Raw genomic sequence first — 20,581 nt, 5'->3', positions numbered from 1 at the left:
AATCATTCAGTAAGAAATACAATTAATTTAATGCAAATTGGACTGACCTTGCGAATTGATTATTCATTCCTTCCGTAAGAGCAGACGACAAAAATCCAAGGCCATTCTAGTTCGTCAACCTGATAATAACACGCCCCCTTTTTTGCTGACCCTTCCTCCCAACCCAATGTCCTTCACATTTTTCAAAATGGCCGATTTGATATTCGAGTCACAATAATTGAATCGAGAGAAATGAATATCACATTGGTATGCATGCACTAAATCTAAATGTATTTCTAAATCTACTAATAGACTACAATAAAAAGGAATGTAATAAGAAATAAAAGAATAGAAAAAGAAATTAATGTCGGATATATCATATTTTATAAATCTACTGATGGACTAAACTACATGTAGTTTTAGTTAAATTTTACTTTTTAGTTACATAAAATTTTAGTTTAAAACTACATGTAGTTTTAGTCCATCAGTAGATTAAGAAATATATGATATCCAACATTATCCAACCTGACGAAACTGGCATTTCCAATGGATTTTAATTATTTTACAACATTTTTTAGCTTAAATAATCAATCACAATCCATTAGAAATGCCAGTGTCGTCAGGGGAAGGATGTAAAATTTGTGAAAATTTGCAACTTTTAAAAACATGAACTGGAGTCAAAGTCCTTTCCGCAAATAGTGGATCTCTTCATGCCGGATTTGATGATGCAAATGCCCAAATAAACGTCTTCCAATGGAAGCATGGGGACAGTCTGGAAGGCCGCCATTAAAGGTTCGATCATATTGCCGGTGATGAAATAAGCCGATCCGTTGAAATACGCAGGGAAAGTTGTCCAGGGAAATTCCTCCATTGTAATCATCCTTTTTCCCACTATTAATAAAATCGTCAGGTCAAATAAAATTTTTGTTAAAATAAAGTTGAAATTTAAATATTACCTTCTCGTTGTGGGCGAATGTCTCCCTTGACGCCGTAGACAAAAATGTCGGGAATAAGTTTATCCGTCAACGCCGAACCGAGTTTCTTCAACGTGGATATTTGGAAATTCTCGTCCATCTTGAAAACGACACTGACATTACCGCAAAATTGCCGAACCCAATTAAAGATGGCGGCCATTTTCATCGAGTCGTTCTTGCCATTGTCGATCATGTCCACCTGGATGACATCTTTGTTCTTGGCGCTCTCCTGGTCGACGAGATTTTGGTTGGCAACATCTACCGGTTGGCCCAGGAAGAATGCGAAATTGATTGAACTGAAGAGATTTTTCTTCAGGTCTGGGATTTCCTTGTTGAAAATGGTTCGAATTTCGTCGCGTCTTTTCTGGTTGTCGTCGGTCGCCACTCCGGTCACGGCCACGAATAAACTGGGCAGATTGGACGTTGCCGCCCCGTTTTTTTTACACGCCCGGACATTGATGATGGGATACGTGAACGATAGAATGTCGTTGTAAACGGCGCCGAAATCTGGTATGAGTGGTTGCACGTTGACCAATTCGCGTAGACCCAAACGGACCACCTTAAATAATAATAATAATAATTAATTAATTAATTAAATAATAATAATAGTAATTTTGTACCGAATAACGAATGTAGTCTTGCATTCGATCCTTGAATAAGGGCTTGGATTTTTCCGCTTCTTCATCGATGGTCCTGTTGTTCAAAACGGACACCATGTAATCGGACATTTTCTTCAATTCGAGTTCGCAGAAACTTTTGGTCTGGCAAACGGTGCTGGCCAGGGCCGTTTGGTCCTGGCAACTGGTCGATGGGTCTTTGCTGCTGCCGTTGTTGTACATCAGGGACAAACTCTCCGAACCGTTTTGACACGGGAGGAATTGGTAGACAATGCACGTGGTCTTGTTGTATTTGATGATAGTTTCATCCTTGGATATGGGGGTAGGATCTTGACTCTTACCGTCGATACAGGGCAAGTAACGATACGAAATACATTTATTGATGTCGATCAATGCAGACGACGAATAAGCCATTACAACGATAATTAACGTAATTAAATGAAATGATGCCATTTTCTCTTGTACAGAGGTTACCTTTTTCAGAGATGAACCAGGTTGCGTTGCTGATTAGCTACTAATCAAAATCGAATACATCTGCATTGTTTTATACCAATTAAACATGAGCTGTGCAATATCATTTTGATCACGTATTCGCCATCAAACGTGTCTAACTTGACGTGTACTAAACGACAAGAGTTTGGTATCGAAACTTTCACTCTCGGATTCTATTTTTCAGATATTCGATCGTCGATAAATCTGGAAAAACCAGTGGCTCCTATTGTATCAAACCAGCACGTGATCGATTTCAACCGATAGGAATCGTTTTACAAAACTTTCCATCCATCAAAATCTTGTTTTTCTGTATATAGCTTCTGTTCCGGTCGGCCATTTTTGTTTCCTCCCCATTGATATTTCCACGATCATCCATCAACTTTTGTAACTTTGACGACATGTGACTCTGGGTATAATTGTCGTCGACATTTTTCCAGGGATGTCCTCAATCCTTTTATATTCTTCATCCACACAATTGAAAATGAGCTCCATCATCGTATTATAGAATCATCCATGCACAGCGATGGGGGGATTGAGGACACACGAACGACTGTCAAACATTTCAAAATGGCGGCCATAGTGACTTGACGCTATTCGGGCGGGACAAAATAATAATAATAATAAGTAGTAGCCTAAAATAACATATATTTCTTTTTATAGAGAGAAAAAGAGATAACAAGAGAGAGTTATATCCTCCCCGCAGCTAAAATAATAGACACGAAAAAAGGAAAGCATATAGCCTACACAAACACACACGTATGGTATAAACATGCATTTTTTCGGGAAAAGGAAAAAGGTGTCGACGAATCGACACAGCTCACGTATCAATCCGCATCATATGTGGATATAGAAAACCAGTCCACAGCACAGCACTCTCTCTCCATATCAGATGCGGTTGTTGTATTATATATCGCCAGTGAATGTGATGCCTTCCAGGTGAATTATGGCACGTTCGTTCGGGAATCGATGACGTGAGAAAAAACAATTCGGGAATGATATGGCAAACCTATGTAATCTGAATAGAGAGAGATATCCATTTTCTTTCCTTCACCTCGTTAAAAACAAAATAGATCGAACAGCCCCGGAAGCTATATAATATTGAATCTAATTATCAATTGTTGTGCGCGGTTGTTACATATCGATGGATATAATATAACAAGAAAAAAAACCATAATTTGCATATGTAATTATTATGGAAGAAAAATGTTGCGACGTAATTTTTGTTTAGCCCAGAAATAAGACGTCATATTCACAAATGTTCTTTATAAGGAATTTTAAAACGTTTTTCATTGGCGCTCGTAAAATAAAAAATAAAAATGTTTGCCTATGATGTCATAATCTTTCGGATGCTGCCGGGAGTAGTATCTACACTCGGAATAAATATTTGGACATTTGTTCAAATTTATATATGTAATATCCTTTTGCAACACCCTTACGGAAAAATCTCATCAAACTATATGAGAAATCATATGTTTATTAATGACATCAATGATTTTTTAATAATTTTTGATGATCTCATATATTTCTCATTAAATTGATGAGAATTTTCACCCTCATATTTATCATTAAAAGTGTTTAAAATATTTTTGTCTCATTTTATATGAGATATAACCCAATCCGTAGTAAGAAATCAGAAAGAAATCATATAAATTTCATGATTTTACCACAGACATTTCGCATGAGAAATATGCAAGAAACTGGTGATAATTAACCATAAATATCATGACATTTTCTTAAAATAAATCGGTAATATATCATGTATTCTCAGTTTTTAATCATTAATTTCTATTGGTATTTTGTAATGAGATACTTGTATAAAATCATGTGGAAATCAATAAAATGTCATGATTTTCCTGCAGTTTTTTCGCATGAAAAATCTGCAAAAAATCAGTGATTATTAAGCGGGAATATCATGATATATTCTTATAATCAATAAGTAATTTGTCATAAATTCTGAGTTTTTAATCATTAATTTCTATTGATGTTTTGTCAAGAGATTCTTGTATAAATTCATGTGAAAATCAATAAAATCTCATGATTTTTCCGCAGTTTTTTCGCATGAAAAATCTGCAAAAAAACAGTGATTATTAAGCGGGAATATCATGATATATTCTTATAATAAATAAATATTTTATCATATATTCTGAGTTATCAATCATTAATTTCTATTGATGTTTTGTGTTGAGATACTTGTATAAAATCATGTGAAAATCAATTTTACCTATGACATTATAAGATTTTTTTTGGTTTTCTTTTATACAGTTTTTTGGCTTAAAAATCACGAAATTTATTATTAAATGTCTATCAGAAATCAGGTAGATTTAGGTGTGAGATCATGATATTTAATTATAATAATTTTGCATATTATCATTTATTAAGAGCTTTTTATCAATCATTTCTCTAATGCTTTATAGTGAGATTTTTCATTAAAATCATGTGAAAATCAGTTCCCACTAAGGAATCAAAAGATTTTTTGGTATTATTTTTACCCAATTTTGGGCTTTAAAATCTTCAAATTCATAACAAAAAGTCAGTAATAATCAGCTACAATTCAACAGATCAGATGTGAAATTATAACTATTTAATCGTCAATATTTTCTTATGTTTTGTAATGATGTTTGTGTGAAAAATCAAGGGAAAGTTATTTCTACATATATGACATCAAAATATTTTCTTGTATTCTTTTAATACAATCCTAAAAATATCAGTTAAAATCAGCAAATAAGTATATAGGCCTACCTGGAATGAAATATTCTGACTTTAAATTCTTTTTGGACTTTTACATTTTTTATTTTTTACCTTTCGTAAATATATGGTAGCTATCTAATTCTCACAAAAATTACACGATGTTTTTATAATCACAAGATAGGCTGGGATAACTATTTTTTTTAACGCGCTAAGTAAATTTGAGTGAAAGTTCTATTTTACTCTGGTGTGTTTTTTTGTGTGTGAATTATTCTAAGTCCCGAAATCTGGCTTTTATCTAACTAAACAAACCAATTGATTATATGGTATGTCAAAACGCATCATAGAAATTTTTACTAAGTTTTTTTCACGCGCTAAGTAAATTTGAGTGAAATTTCTATTTGACTCTGGTATGTGTTTTTTGTGTAAATTATTCTAAGTCCCACAACCCTGTTGTTATCTAACTAAACTAACGAATTTATTCATTTCTACGTTAAAAAGCTTTAAGTTTAATATCAATTGGTGGTGTAGTGGTTAGCAGGTTGGCAAGCCACCCTGGAAGTCGAGGTTCGATTCCTGGTCAGGGCAATTCTTTTTTCAATTTATATAATTAAAATCTCATTTAAAAGCGCTCAAATTCTCATACTAATTTTAGTGAGAAAATCATTAACATTTCAGTGGTGAAAAGAGAAATTAAGCGAGATTACAGTTAAACATCAGTCAGAAATCATTATATTTACGCGACTAATCATTTATATTTAGATGAGAAATAACATAATTCTCACTTTGTTCACATGAAATTAATGATAAACGGCTGATTTTAAACTTGAAAATGTCCCAAATTCTCATCAAAAGTCATTAAATAAATGATATTTTGCTGTTAATCTCACCAAAATATCACGACAAAATGAATGAGAATTAAGGTTATTCTCATGTATTTCTTTATGAGTTTTAATGAGATTTTTCCGTAAGGGCATCTAAAGCCGCCATCACTTTCTCTCTCTCTCGACTAAATAGAAAATTCCCCGAAAGAAAATCTAAATTCTCAGGGGCATCTTTTGATCTTGTGTCCGCTTCTGTGTCCAGTTTTATACCGCCCGGATTTGTGATATAGCCTACATTTCCCACAGTGATGTAGCCCCCTATATCTTTTAAAAGATGCTATACTACTAAGCCCGCTACTAAGCTTGCACCTTGTGTGCCAGTCACGCCTCGTCCTGTTTTGTTCCTTTTCCCACATGTACACATTTTTGGTGTGAGTGGAACAAGTTGCTGGACATCACGTTTAACCTATTTGGGAGGTATAGGCCGTCGTATATAATATTCAATCAGCCAAAATGGCCATTTTCCATGTTCATTTTTTCTCTATTCTTGATGGGAAAAATATTGTAAAAATTTTGATTTTGGCTTCCCCCCTTATCTATGAGCTTGAATAGATACGTTTCGTGACACACAGGTGTGTGTGCTACATGTAACCCTAATCGCTGCGCACAGCACAGTCGCGATAGGAATCGCCGGAGAAAATAACACACACAAAACATTTTTTTCTTATTCTTTTTTCCCGAGCTATTATTCCATCATTGCGTCACGACTTGTTTGTTTATTGTGAAGAAGATTTTTTCTTCTTCTTATAATAATAATAAACATGCGTGCCATTCAATATGACTGCAGTAGAGACGATTGGCCAGGCAAACAATGGCACAATGTGCATCAGAACGTCGATCCATCAGCCCATTTTTTCTCTTCCATCCGCTGTATCCATTTCTATAAAAGAAAACCCGTCTCTGCTGGCATTCAATTATTATTTTCTCCGCTATAATATCGTCTGTAAATATAGGCCGACTATATACTATACGGTCTCAATCGTTACCTACAGCGTCTGAATAAATGTGAAATGCCATTCATCAAACACATCACAAAAAATGAATAATATTTCACGCTACAATAAGAGTACTAGCCTATAATACGATGATGAAGAAACGAAATCACGGTTTCAATCATCATCGTCGATCGATCTTTTATACATCGCCTGCGGCCTATAGCCTCCGGCATTTTATGCCCCCAAAAAACTCACTGCTGGGTTGTTGTTCGTTTGTTACCTTATATACAACCATATAGTGTCGTATTTCGACTGGTGGGTTCAAATCCGGAGGAGCTAGCGCAGACACACACTCGCCGGAAGTCGTGGGTCTTTTTTTACGGTCCCGCAATCATTTATGGACATGTAAGAAAACCGAAAAATTTCTCACACGAAAGAAAAGAAAGAAAGACAGAACGGACTTTTACCCCACTATATAGACTGGGGATGGAAGGGGGGAAATTCAAGACGTTTACACATTTATGGACTCGAATTACGTCATGTGTGCGGACGGTTCTATTATGATGTGATGTCGTCCCACGAATATTTTAGAAGATATAAAAGTCACACACAGCTCGACTCTAAAGTGTCGTTTTAGTATATAAAAAGTGAAAGGAATAGTCGAACAATTTAAAAATTATTATTGAACCGCCAGCGATTTTTTTAAATTTTCGTCGTGTTGGAATTATAAATAATTTCGTATAAATTGAAATTAAAAAAATTAATTTGGATTTTTAATTGACTTTTTTCTTAACTTATTTACGACGACCCACCCACCCCCTGTGTATGTATATATGCTCGTATGCAAATTGATGTCATAAGATCATCGCGGTAGAGTTATTCCACATGTCTTTCTTCTATATGAATTATTCCGGCCCCCGCGGCCAAATACTTGTTATTCTCCAGGCCGCTGAATAAAATAAATAAATTCCCAAACGGAAAAAAATATATGCGCAGGAGAGATGATGGTAGTATATACATTTTAATTGCCACACAAGCTCAGCTTCTTCTTCTCTCGGCAATGAAATTTATATTTCTGACTTTTGAGGGGGTTTTCTGTGAACAAATAGAAGAAGACCCGCCGATAGAAAAGATTTGCATATACTTTGTATATTATCGGTTATATAATGGGCGGCCAGAAAAAAATAAATTGACGTGGTGAAACTCACGGCAGCAGCCACGTCGCATCGAAATAAATATTACAAATTTGCGCTTAAATTATTATAGAATAAAAAAAGAAAAAAAAGAAAAATCAATGACCCTCTATCCCTTTCACCGCTGCTGCGCCAAAAGAATTTTTCACGTTCATGTAATAGCGGGGCCTCTAGCTGCTGCTGTAATAAATTTATGCATATTTTGCCAACTGAAAAGAAATAATAAATACCTGGAATAGTTTTCCACCGTACTGTTTCTACAATTTCACCCAGGAAAAACGAGAATTAGACAATTCCATTTATTTATATAACTGTATTCAGTTTATCCCGCAATAAGTGTGTCAGTTTATTTATTTACATAATAAAATAAGAATTTGCTTTGCTAAGGTATTTAGATCGTTTTATTTGATCGCCAACATTTTGTCCTTATTTAAAATAAAAAGTTTGTTCTATTTTATTTATTTTTTTGTAAAAATAATACACACACAGCAGCACCGCATATAACAATCCATCAATTGGGCGGGACTGGAAAATTTTACCAAAAAGAAAAAGGTGATGATATTGGACACTTGTATGGAGAATAATAACACACATAGTAGATACTATAGTCTATAGTAGTCGTCGTAGTATACTGTGGGTATAAATGGGCACGTGTAAAAGTTACACGTTACACCATTAATAATATATGCACAAAGTCGGGCTGGGAGCGGTGAAACCTCGTTATAAATAAACTACTATATCCAGCCAGAGAGCCGGAAGGTTTCAAAATGACGAATGACTCCTTTTGATATTCATCATATTCGGCTGAACTGGTGGTGGTGGCTGGTGGCCATTGTGTGTGAAAGTTCACAACATCAAAATTTCGCTCATTTTGTTTCGATCGAAAAAATCGACCCGCATACATAATAAAATTGGAATAATAATTTCCCCGTCTGATTGAAAAATTAAAAAAAAAAGTTGATTGAAAAATTAATTTTTTTTTGTCTCATTAGCATATAGCTAGTATAGAGAAAACAAGGTCAAATATTACACAATCTAACCAGTGAGAAAAGACATGTAAAAATCAGACACTAGTACACAATGAAGGTGGGTATACAGCGGCTCCTTATTAGGAGAAGACGTCGTAATTAGTTAGACTCTAGCAGCTACTAGATGTTCCAGGAGAGAGAGAGAGTTCTCTATTGTTACACACACCCATATAAAAAAGAAAGGAGTTCTTCTTCTTCTTCTAACCTCTTTGAACTGAACCCCGAGCTAGCGCCATGTCACAGAGTGTCTAACTCTCTCCTTATATTCTCGGGAGAGCTCGTGCTTGTTCTTCATCATCATCACCAATTGAATTATAACAAGGCTAATACGCAAATCCCCTGGAACTAGTTTGTCTCATTTACTCTAGTGGTCGTGTTATTATTACACCTCGTCATTGTTTGCATCTTTTTTTTGGAACAATTTTGAGTTTAATTTTTGGGTGGGTACCCTGAGGCCTTGATAGTATAAGTAGAGAGAGTTCTAAGCTATACATTGGCAGTATCATTTTGATGGTTTTTAATATGTTGCAGAGTCAGGGCGCATTCACTATAATAATATTCTATGCTGCCCAGCATCCAAGTATTTCTAAATGGGACCCCTGTGTGATTTTTACATCATAGACTTTCACTCCATTTAAGGCAGAGACTCAATAAGGCACAAGCTAAAAGCTGAAACAACACACAATATATACTTATTATAAAACGTGCGCCATTTTGGCGACAAGAAATTCCGTTGTTCTTTATTAGACTACAAAACCTTGGAATTTATTTTTAATCATTCCCACCAACTGCAAAAAGTTTAATTTCTTGTGTGAGAAATAGTTAAACTTTCGTGATTTTATTAGTTAAGAAACCTTTTTTTTTAAACAACGGTTTTTCTTCTATAGCTTTCTTACCGATAGGTATTACCCCCGGTCATAATAACGGGCTTGAATTTTTCTTTTTCTTTCGGTTTGTGAATATATCACCGGTCTCTTTATTATTTCCTTCCGATTTTGTGTGTGTTGACGATTCCGACTGGAGAGATTTTCTCACGAATGTTTTCGTTCTCTCTTGACGGCCATTGTTGGTGAAGAATGAGCGTCCAGCGTGAATACAATCGAAAAATTCTTTGTGTGACTGACGTGACCGTCTTTTCTTCCGACTTCTTGTTTGACCTACATTTATTCAAACATCAACAACACACATGAGTCATTGCCAGTCATCGACGAGTTCAATTACCCAGCAATCTGGCGACAACGCTTTCTTTTTTCTTCTTCGTCTGTAATTTTCCGAAAGAAATTGACAGCAACAACAACAACAACATTTATAAATAAATACCCATCATCAACTGATCACTTTCTCTTTGCTGGTTGTCATTATATAACACAGGTGAAAACGTTGCCGATACGCTTTTTTACCAGAGAGAAGAGAAAGAAAAAGATAAAAACCGTACGTAACGCGACAATTGCTGCTGTGGGGTTTGGCTTTGTCTCGACTATACGCCCCACCTGCTGTTGCATATGCACTTTTTAACGACTTTTTTCCACCTTAAAATATTACACTTCATCAGGAAGATGAGCGGCGGCCCGGTACTACGGAATTCCAAATGGAAGAAAGGGCACGAGTCTAAAAATAAAACGCCCAGGGCCAATCACTTCTTTGCTGTCCAAATTTCGGATTGTCAGGTATCAATCAAAATTCAAAAGCATGTGTCCAGTTTGTCTGTGGTGGTAACATTTCAATTTTGGGCAGATCGTGGAAGCAGTCCACAACGTTCACAGGACCATATTGGAGCAGGAACCCGAGTTGAGCAGCGCCCTGGTGTCTCCATCAACTCTCCACATCACACTGGCAGTTGCACACCTGTCCAGCCCAGAGGATTTGGTCAGGTGATTAACGTGTGTGTTGCACAGCAGGGGGAGAGGCCGGCAATCAGCAACTGTCCATTTGTCTTTGACAAGGGCCAATCAGGTTCTGGAGGAAACGGTGAGAGTCTTCTCGACTTCCAGACTACAAACTCAACAGCTGGACCTCCACTTGGAACAGGTTGGCCACTTTGACAACAAAGTCATCTACGCCAGTGTGAAAGAAGAAAGTGAAGGCACAGAGCACCTGAATCATCTTTCCAAATCGTTACGTGAACGTTGCCAAACGGCCGGCCTCACGCTAATAGACGGGGACAGATTCACGCCGCACGTAACTCTCCTCAAATTGTCCAAAGATCCCAGCCTTAATCGAAAAGTAAAAAAAAACAAAATCGCCTTTGGCGGTATACGTGAATTATGGGGAATTGTCATTAATTAAATTTTGTTTTTCTTCTTTTTTCGGTTTTTCTCAGGGGATCAAGGCTGTGGCCTCCCATTTGTACGAAAAACACGTTGATTGCGTCTTCGGTCGACAGGTAACAACAAAATATTCACGCAGTGCCAAATCAGCTGATATTCCCAAGGTTAAAAATTGTATTTTGGTGGTGGCAGGTGGTTGAGAGCGTTCAGTTGCTGTCGATGACAGATCCCAAGGACGAAAAAGGCTACTACGCTCTTAAAGGCGAATTCCATTTCGGTACATAGTCAAAAATCCCTTTTAAAATATTATCAAAAAGCCCCACATACATAAACTCTGTTGTGTGTGGCAAATCTAGCAGCAGCAGCCGGGAAACTACTTTTATGTTAATCATTTTTGGAATGTCAAACATTCGATCAAGCAGGAACGGCAGCAGCAGCAGATGAGATAAGAACAGCAGCGAGACTCGATCAAAGAAGATGCAGTACTACCAAACTCCCCTGCTGAGATCTACGACCGTTTCAACGGGAATGTAGGGGCCGAGTGCAACAGCCCATAACGCAGTGGTTGGGCTCATGTTACGACCGTTGCCTTTTTGCCCATCTTCCCAATTACCATTCCGGCTTTCAGCCAGATATACTACAGTGTGTGTATGCATGCGAGTACAAATGAGTTCCACGTGTTTTCTTTATGGCGCATTTCCTTTGGCGAAATGCTGCATCACAGTGTGCATCTTCCCTATGCATATTTCTTTCCCCCTGTGTACTTTTGATGGCTCGTTTCGAATAACTTTTACCAAATTTGCCTGCGTTTCTTTTTGTATGTTTTGACCCGTCGTGTTATTTTCTTCTTTAAATAACAATATGTTAACCAGGAGACGTACTGGTAATAAAAATTCTGATGACACGGTACTAGCTTTTTCTTATACTCGTTTCCAAGAACCCTAACTTGACAAAATTGACATAAAATGGGGAATTCCGAGAAGAGGCGCGTGTAATTTACATTGGCGCACGTCAGCACTTTACTAACAAGCAAATTCTTACATTTCGATAAATTAACGATTGATTAAAGAGAATTGACAAAAAAAAATGCCGTATGCAATTTAAATTTTGTATTTTAAAATCAATAAATACAAGCTTGACTATTAAAACTTTTAAAATTGTACTCACCCATCTTCGTTCAGGACACTTTAAGACAGGTGGGAAATCCTGTAAAAATAAAAATCTTTTTAAGAACCAATGTTTTAAAATATTTAACAATTTCACAAAAGAAACATCTCATAGTTAGGTAATATTGTCAGCACAAACACTCTGAATGTGAACAGTATTTGAAATCATTGATCACAAAATGACAAAGAAATAGAAATTGTCTTACCATGTTGAAAGATCCGTTTGAGAGGTGACGTAGCAGTAGACATTTTCCCTCAAGTCCTTTTAATGATGTCCAGTCAAGAAAATCTCACAATGGCTGGGAATATTTGAACAATGAAATCCATGTTTATCAATGCCTGCAAATTGCATCAAGAGGAACATTTAGTAACACAATAGTCGCTTAATTAGAAATGATTTGGATAGGTAATAGTTTTCTCGGGTACGCAAGAAGAATGGTGGGCATTTCACGACATTCCCACGTGTGGAACTCGTACTTTTACCGTTGGCTACATTCACAAATTGTATCAACCCAGAAACCTCAAAATGTGCAATTTTCTTTAAACATTTTGCTTACCGTTCCATTGGAAGTTTGGAGATGGCCAAATATTCGCGATGATGGATTCTTGACAACTGATACATAAAATTCGCAGCTTCTCATTGATGTTAACTTTGATGAAGGTAAGGGAAGTTTAAGAACAAAAATACAAAGTTGCCAAGTCAGAAGAAATATCAGTTCAATTTATTTGAGATTTGGCAACGCAGGCAGACGAACTTTTTAAAAGTACTAGGGCTCTCGACCTCGCGTTGCAAGCGTTGGCCTTCGGCTAAGTCACCGAGCAACCTTGTAAGAATTACGGGAAAATTAGCTAAAAATTTTAAAATGATGTTTTGACATTCTAGTTTTTAAACACCCCAAAAAACGGCAACAAAAATGTTATGTGCACTGTTTGAAAAATTTCGCTGCACGGACGGACGTGGATTTCTTTTGGACTTTATCACTAACATCTCACTTTAAAAGAAATTGTCCCCGAAACCAAAACTGGAGAAGACGGCAAACTTCTGGATGAAGTGCAAACCGAGTTGACGAGTTTCTAGTAGTTTAGGACTTTGTATAAACCCTACGCTTTCCTGCGTTTTTGCGAAGATTAACGTAACCTCTTCTTGACATACAACCAGCCCAACCATATTTTGATCGTCCAAGCGCCTCAGCCAAACAAGTCGACTTGTCGCTCTTACCTGTCGCTAAGCGGGACTTTAACTGACACTCATGCCCTATACTTTGCAAACGACCGTCTGGAACTTCTCTTTCAGGTAAATTTCAAACGTTTTCCAATTTTAAAAAGAGTGTGCAATTGTCGGATGACGCATGAGATGACGGATCTTCTAGCCGGACAATTAATCGCTGAATCACTGACGAAGAAGAAGCATCCGAATCGACGACAGACAACCGGAACAACAACATTAAAACAATCACAATTAATTTCACGACCACCATTTTCTCCAGAAAAATCGAATTTTCTTTTTCAAAGTTAAAATTTTTTATTTCTCGGAAAATTTTGAAAAAAAAATTCAAAAAAATTTTCTCGTCTAATCCGTGGGACGTTTCATGATTTAAAAATTTGGTTGTTGGTAAATGTTCACTGAATTAAAAAATAGTAACAAAGTTTTTTTCAAAAAAACCGACACGCACAGACACGTCCTTCTGGGGCAACCGACAGGCAGACACTGAAAAGCTGCTGGTACCCGCACAGCACAGCTGACAAGGTGGTGGTAGGGGGAGCGGTTAGAAAATGGTGGGCGGAGCTTGCTGAGCTCAAGATCTCGGAAAAATTGTTCCACACTGGAGACATTTTCATCTTTTAAGACGAAAATAAGAAGATAGGAGATTTTTTAAAAATGAACTCGACGGAGCCTGACGACACAAATGTGGAGGATTTCCGTTTGCAAGGGTGGAGCCACTCACACACAAGATATTTCAGATAGAAAATGTTTGGATTTGTTATTTAACGTTTACACGTAAGCATCAGCCATAGCAGACGGAAGATCATGCATCAGAGAAATGAATATCACATTGGTATGCATGCACTCAATCTAAATGTATTTCAAATCTACTAATAGACTACAATAAAAAGGAATGTAATAAGAAATAAAAGAATAGAAAAAGAAATTAATGTCGGATATATCCTATTTTATAAATCTACTGATGGACTAAACTACATGTAGTTTTAGTTAAATTTTAGTTACATAAAATTTTAGTTTAAAACTACATGTAGTTTTAGTCCATCAGTAGATTAAGAAATATATGATATCCAACATTATCCAACCTGACGAAACTGGCATTTCCAATGGATTTTAATTATTTTACAACATTTTTTAGCTTAAATAATCAATCACAATCCATTAGAAATGCCAGTGTCGTCAGGGGAAGGATGTAAAATTTGCGAAAATTTGCAACTTTTAAAAACATTTACTGGTGCCAATGTCCCTTCCGCAATAAGTATATAGCTTCATGTCGGATTTGATGATGCAAATGCCCAAATAAACGTCTTCCAATGGAAGCATGGGAACAGTCTGGAAGGCCGCCATTAAAGGTTCGATCATATTGCCGGTGATGAAATAAGCCAATCCGTTGAAATACGCAGGTAAAGTTTTCCAGGGAAATTCCTCCATTGTAATCATCCGTTTTCCAACTATTAATAAAATCATCAGGTCAAATAAAATTCTTGTTAAAATAAAGTTGAAATTTAAATATTACCTTCTCGTTGTGGGCGCATGTCTCCCTTGACGCCGTAGACAAAAGTGTCGGGAATAAGTTTATCCGTCAACGCCGAACCGAGTTTCCTCAACGTGGATATTTGGAAATTCTCGTCGATCTTGAAAACGACGTCGACATCACCGCAAAATTGCCGAACCCAATTAAAGATGGCGGCCATTTTCATCGAGTCGTTCTTGCCATTGTCGATCATGTCCACCTGGATGACATCTTTGTTCTTGGCGCTCTCCTGGTCGACGAGATTTTGGTTGGCAACATCTACCGGTTGGCCCAGGAAGAATGCGAAATTGATTGAACTGAAGAGATTTTTCTTCAGGTCTGGGATTTCCTTGTTGAAAATGGTTCGAATTTCGTCGCGTCTTTTCTGGTTGTTGATGTCGGTTGATGCCACTCCCGAGACGGCCACAAACAAACTGGGATAAAGGGACGTTGCCGCCCCGTTTTTGTAACACCCAGGGACGTTGATGGGATACTTGAACGATAGAATGTCGTTGTAAACGACGCCGAAATCTGGTATGAGTGGTTGCACGTTGACCAATTCGCGTAGACCCAAACGGGCCACCTTAAATAATAATAATAATAATTAATTAATTAATAAAATAATAATTATAGGCCTAATAATTTTGTACCGAATAACGAATGTAGTCCCGCATTCGATCCTTGATGGGCTTGGCTTTTTCCGCTTCTTCATCGATGATCCTAGTGTCCCAAACGGACACCATGTAATCGGACAGGAATTTCTTCTCGTTGACGGACTTGTGGTATCGAATCTCCCAATCGTTTGCTGTGTTCTTCAATTCGATGGTGATGTCATCTTTCTGACCCAGGCAGCTGGTTAAATTCGATTCGCAGTAACTTTTGGTCAGCAAGGCGGTGGCCAGGGCCGTTTTGCTTTGGCAGCTGGTCGACTGGTCAACACCTTTGCTGGCATTGTTGTACATCAGGGACAAACTCTTCAAACCGTCCCGGCACGGGACGTATTGGTAGACAATGCACGTGGACTCGTTGTATTTGATGATAGTTTCATCCTTGGATATGAGGGTAGGATCTTGATTCTTACCGTTGATACAGGGCAAATAACGATACGAAATACATTGATTGATGTCGATCAATGCAGACGACGAATAAGCCATTACAACGATAATTAACGTAATTAAATGAAATGATGCCATTTTCTCTTGTACAGAGGTTACCTTTTCAGAGATGTACCAGGTTGCGTTGCTGATTAGCTACTAATCAAAATCGAATACATCTGCATTGTTTTATACCAATTAAACATGAGCTGTGCAATATCATTTTGATCACGTATTCGCCATCAAACGTGTTTAAGTTGACGTGTACTAAATGACAAGAGTTTGGTATCGAAACTTTCACTCTACTCGGATTATATTTTTCAGATATTCGATCGTCGATAAATCTGGAAAAACCAGTGGCTCCTTTTGTATCAAACCAGCACGTGATCAATTTCAACCGATAGGAATCGTTTTACAAAAGTTTCCATCCATCAAAATCTTGTTTTTCTGTATAGCTTCTGTTCCGGTCGGCCATTTTTGTTTCCTCCCCATTGATTCCACGATCATCCATCAATTTTTGTAACTTTGACGACATGTGACTCTGGGTATAATTGTCGTCGACATTTTCTAGGGATGTCCTCAATCCTTTTATATTCTTCATCCACACAATTGAAAATGAGCTCCATCATCGTATTATAGAATCATCCATGCACAGCGATGGGGGGATTGAGGACACGCGAACGACTGTCAAAAATTTCAAAATGGCGGCCATAGTGACTTGACGCAATTCGGGCGGGACAAAATAATAATAATAATAAGTAGTAGCCTAAAATAACATATTTCTTTTTATAGAGAGAAAAAGAGATAACAAGAAAGAGTTATATCCTCCCCGCAGCTAAAATAATAGACACGAAAAAAGGAAAGCATATATAGCCTACACACACACATGCATTTTTTCGGGAGAGAGAGAAAAAAGGTGTCGACGAATCGACACAGCTCACGTATCAATCCGCATCATATGTGGATATAGAAAACCAGTCCACAGCACAGCACTCTCTCTCCATATCAGATGCGGTTGTTGTATTATATATCGCCAGTGAATGTGATGCCTTCCAGGTGAATTATGGCACGTTCGTTCGGGAATCGATGACGTGAGAAAAAAACAAAAATTATATTCGGGAATGATATGGTATCAACCTATGTAATCTGAATAGAGAGAGATATCCATTTTCTTCAGCTCACCTCGTTAATAACAAAATAGATCGAATAGCCCCGGAAGCTATAATAGGCTATTGAATCTAATTATCAATTGTTGTGCGCGGTTGTTACATATCGATGGATATAGGAATATAGGTAACAAGGAAAAAAGGGATAATTTGCATATGTAATTATACTATATGGAAGAAAAATGTTGCGACGTAATTTTTGTTCAGCCCAGAAATAAGACGTCATATTCACAAATGTTCTTTATAAGGAATTTTAAAACGTTTTTCATTGGCGCTCGTATAAAATAAAAAAATAAAAATGTTTGCCTATGATGTCATAATCTTTCGGATGCTGCCGGGAGTAGTATCTACACACGAAATACATATTTGGACATTTGTTAAAATTTATATATGTAATATCCTTTTGCAACATCTAAAGCCGCCATCACTTTCTCTCTCTCTCGACTAAATAGAAAATTCCCCGAAAGAAAATCTAAATTCTCAGGGGCATCTTTTGATCTCGTGTCCGCTTCTGTGTCCATAGTTTTTACCGCCCGGATTTGTGATATACATTTCCCACAGTGATATAGCCGCCCCTATAGTACTATATCTAAAAAGATGCTACTTACTATAAGCTTGCACCTTGTGTGCCAGTCACGCCTCGTCCTGTTTTGTTCCTTTTCCCACATGTACACATTTTCGGTGTGAGTGGAACAAGTTGCTGGACATCACGTTTAACCTATTTGGGAGGTGTATAGGTCTCGTCGTATATAATATTCAATCAGCCAAAATGGCCATTTTCCATGTTCATTTTTTCTCTTTTTTCTCTATGGGAAAAATATTGTAAAAATTTTGATTTTGGCTTCTCCCCCCTATCTAAGAGCTTGAATAGATACGTTTCGTGACACACAGGTGTGTGTGCTACATGTAACCCTAATCGCTGCGCGCAGCACAGTCGCGATAGGAATCGCCGGAGAAAATAACACACACAAAACATTTTTTCTTATTCTTTTTTCCCGAGCTATTATTCCATCATTGCGTCACGACTTGTTTGTTTATTGTGAAGAAGATTTTTTCTTCTTTTTCTTATAATAATAATAAACATGCGTGCCATTCAATATGACTGCAGTAGAGACGATTGGCCAGGCAAACAATGGCACAATGTGCAGCACGTCGATCCATCAGCCCGTTTTTCTCTTCCATCCGCTGTATCCATTTCTATAAAAGAAAACCCGTCTCTGCTGGCATTCAATTATTATTTTCTCCGCTATAATATCGTCTGTAAATATAGGCCGACTATATACTACTACGGTCTCAATCGTTATTTACAGCGTCTGAATAAATGTGAAATGCCATTCATCAAACACACCCCGCACACATCACAAAATGAATAATATTTCACGCAACAATAAGAGTACTAGCCTATAATACGATGATGAAGAAACGAAATCACGGTTTCAATCATCATCGTCGATCGATCTTTTATACATCGCCTGCGGCTTATAGCCTCCGGCATTTTATGCCCCCAAAAAACTCACTGCTGGGTTGTTGTTCGTTTGTTACCTTATATACAACCATATAGTGTCGTATTTCGACTGGTGGGTTCAAATCCGGAGGAGCTAGCGCAGACACACACTCGCCGGAAGTCGGGGGTCTTTTTTTACGGTCCCGCAATCATTTATGGACAAGAAAACCGAAAAATTTCTCACACGAAAGAAAGAAAGAAAAACAGAACGGACTTTTACCCCACTATATAGACTGGGGATGGAAGGGGGGAAATTCAAGACGTTTACACATTTATGGACTCGAATTACGTCATGTGTGCGGACGGTTCTATTATTCTATGTGATGCCGTCCCACGAATATTTTAAAAGGTATAAAAGTCACACACAGCTCGACTCAAAGTGTCGTTTTAGTATATAAAAAGTGAAAGGAATAGTCGAACAAATTTTAATATTTAAAATCATAATTGGCCCACTAGCGATTTTAAAAATGTAATTATTCATCGTGTCGGAATTATAAATAATTTCATATAAATTGAAATTTAAGAAAAAATTAATTTGAATTTTTAATTGACTTTTTTCTTAACTTATTTACGATGACCCACCCACCCCCCTGTGTATGTATATATGCTCGTATGCAAATTGATGTCATAAGATCATCGCGGTAAAGTTATTCCACATGTCTTTCTTCTAGATGAAATTATTCCGGCCCCTGGGGCCAAATACTTGTTATTCTCCAGGCCGATGAATAAAATAAATAAATTCTCAAACGGAAAAAATATGCGCAGGAGAGATGATGGTAATATATACATTTTAATTGCCACACAAGCTTAGCTTCTTCTCTCGGCAATGAAATTTATATTTCAGACTTTTTTGGGGGTTTTATTCTATGTGAACAAATAGAATAGAAGACCCGCCGATAGAAAAGATTTGCATATACTTTGTATATTATCGGTTATAATGGGCGGCAGAAAAAAATAAATTGACGTGGTGAAACTCACGGCAGCAGCCGCGTCGCATCGAAATAAATATTACAAATTTGCGCTTAAATTATTACGGAATAAAAAAAGAAAAAAAGAAAAATCAATGACCCTCTATCCCTTTCACCGTTGCTGTGCCAAAAGAATTTTTCACGTTCATGTAATAGCGGGGCCTCTAGCTGCTGCTGTAATAAATTTATGCATATTTTGCCAACTGAAAAGAAATAATAAATACCTGGAATAGTTTTCCATCGTGTTTCTACAATTTCACCCAGGAAAAACGAGAATTAGACAATTCCATTTATTTATATAACTGCATTCAGTTTATTCCGCAATAAGTGTGTCAGTTTATTTATTTACATAATAAAATAAGAATTTGCTTTGCTAAGGTATTTAGATCGTTTTATTTGATCGTCAACATTTTGTCCTTATTTAAAATAAAAAGTCTGTTCTATTTTTTAAATTTTTTGTAAAAATAATACACACACACAGCACCGCATATAACAATCCATCAATTGGGCGGGACTGGAAAATTTTACCAAAAAGAAAAGGTGATGATATTGGACACTTGTATGGAGAATAATAACACACATAGTAGATACTATAGTCTATAGTAGTCGTCGTAGTATACTGTGGGTATAAATGGGCACGTGTAAAAGTTATACGTTACACCATTAATAATATATGCACAAAGTCGGGCTGGGAGCGGTGAAACCTCGTTATAAACAAACTATATCCAGCCAGAGAGCCGGAAGGTTTCAAAATGACGAATGACTCCTTTTGATATTCATCATATTCGGCTGAACTGGTGGTGGTGGTGGCCATTGTGTGTGAAAGTTCACAACATCAAAATTTCGCTCATTTTGTTTCGATCGAAAAAATTGACCCGCATACATAATAAAATT

General features: G+C 36.9%; 3 protein-coding genes across 7 annotated transcripts; 1 reads left to right on the top strand and 2 right to left on the bottom strand.

Annotated features, from left to right (window-relative positions):
- Positions 1–237: 237 nt before the first annotated feature.
- LOC124208707 (beta-1,3-galactosyltransferase 9-like) lies at positions 238–2,283 on the bottom strand. Its single transcript, XM_046606584.1, has 3 exons — positions 1,574–2,283; positions 936–1,512; positions 238–870 (listed from the first exon to the last, which is right to left on the bottom strand). Exons 1-3 carry the CDS (start codon positions 2,021–2,023, stop codon positions 638–640), a joined length of 1,260 nt encoding a protein of 419 aa, XP_046462540.1. The 5' UTR covers positions 2,024–2,283; the 3' UTR covers positions 238–637.
- Positions 2,284–10,005: 7,722 nt separating this feature from the next.
- LOC124208714 (A-kinase anchor protein 7-like) lies at positions 10,006–11,963 on the top strand. 5 transcript variants are annotated; one of them, XM_046606597.1, is made up of 7 exons: positions 10,022–10,218; positions 10,340–10,454; positions 10,522–10,658; positions 10,731–11,010; positions 11,108–11,170; positions 11,247–11,331; positions 11,477–11,963. In XM_046606597.1, exons 2-7 carry the CDS (start codon positions 10,344–10,346, stop codon positions 11,557–11,559), a joined length of 759 nt encoding a protein of 252 aa, XP_046462553.1. In that variant the 5' UTR covers positions 10,022–10,218; positions 10,340–10,343; the 3' UTR covers positions 11,560–11,963. The 5 variants fall into 5 exon arrangements, with proteins under 5 accessions (XP_046462550.1, XP_046462551.1, XP_046462554.1 ...); XM_046606594.1 differs by having other exon boundaries at positions 10,006–10,218; positions 10,340–10,658; positions 10,741–11,010; XM_046606595.1 differs by having other exon boundaries at positions 10,017–10,454; positions 11,411–11,553.
- Positions 11,964–12,148: 185 nt separating this feature from the next.
- Positions 12,149–16,237, bottom strand: LOC124208706. The gene is made up of 5 exons (XM_046606583.1): positions 15,606–16,237; positions 14,959–15,538; positions 12,778–14,893; positions 12,427–12,559; positions 12,149–12,260 (listed from the first exon to the last, which is right to left on the bottom strand). The coding sequence occupies exons 1-3, from the start codon at positions 16,146–16,148 to the stop codon at positions 14,661–14,663; spliced, it is 1,356 nt and encodes a 451-aa protein (XP_046462539.1). The 5' UTR covers positions 16,149–16,237; the 3' UTR covers positions 12,149–12,260; positions 12,427–12,559; positions 12,778–14,660.
- Positions 16,238–20,581: the final 4,344 nt, after the last annotated feature.

Source organism: Daphnia pulex, chromosome 12 (assembly GCF_021134715.1).
Source record: "Daphnia pulex isolate KAP4 chromosome 12, ASM2113471v1".
Classification (NCBI taxonomy): domain Eukaryota; kingdom Metazoa; phylum Arthropoda; class Branchiopoda; order Diplostraca; family Daphniidae; genus Daphnia; species Daphnia pulex.
Note: the sequence above shows the minus strand (reverse complement) of the source record. Positions and strands in the feature narration are given on the sequence as shown.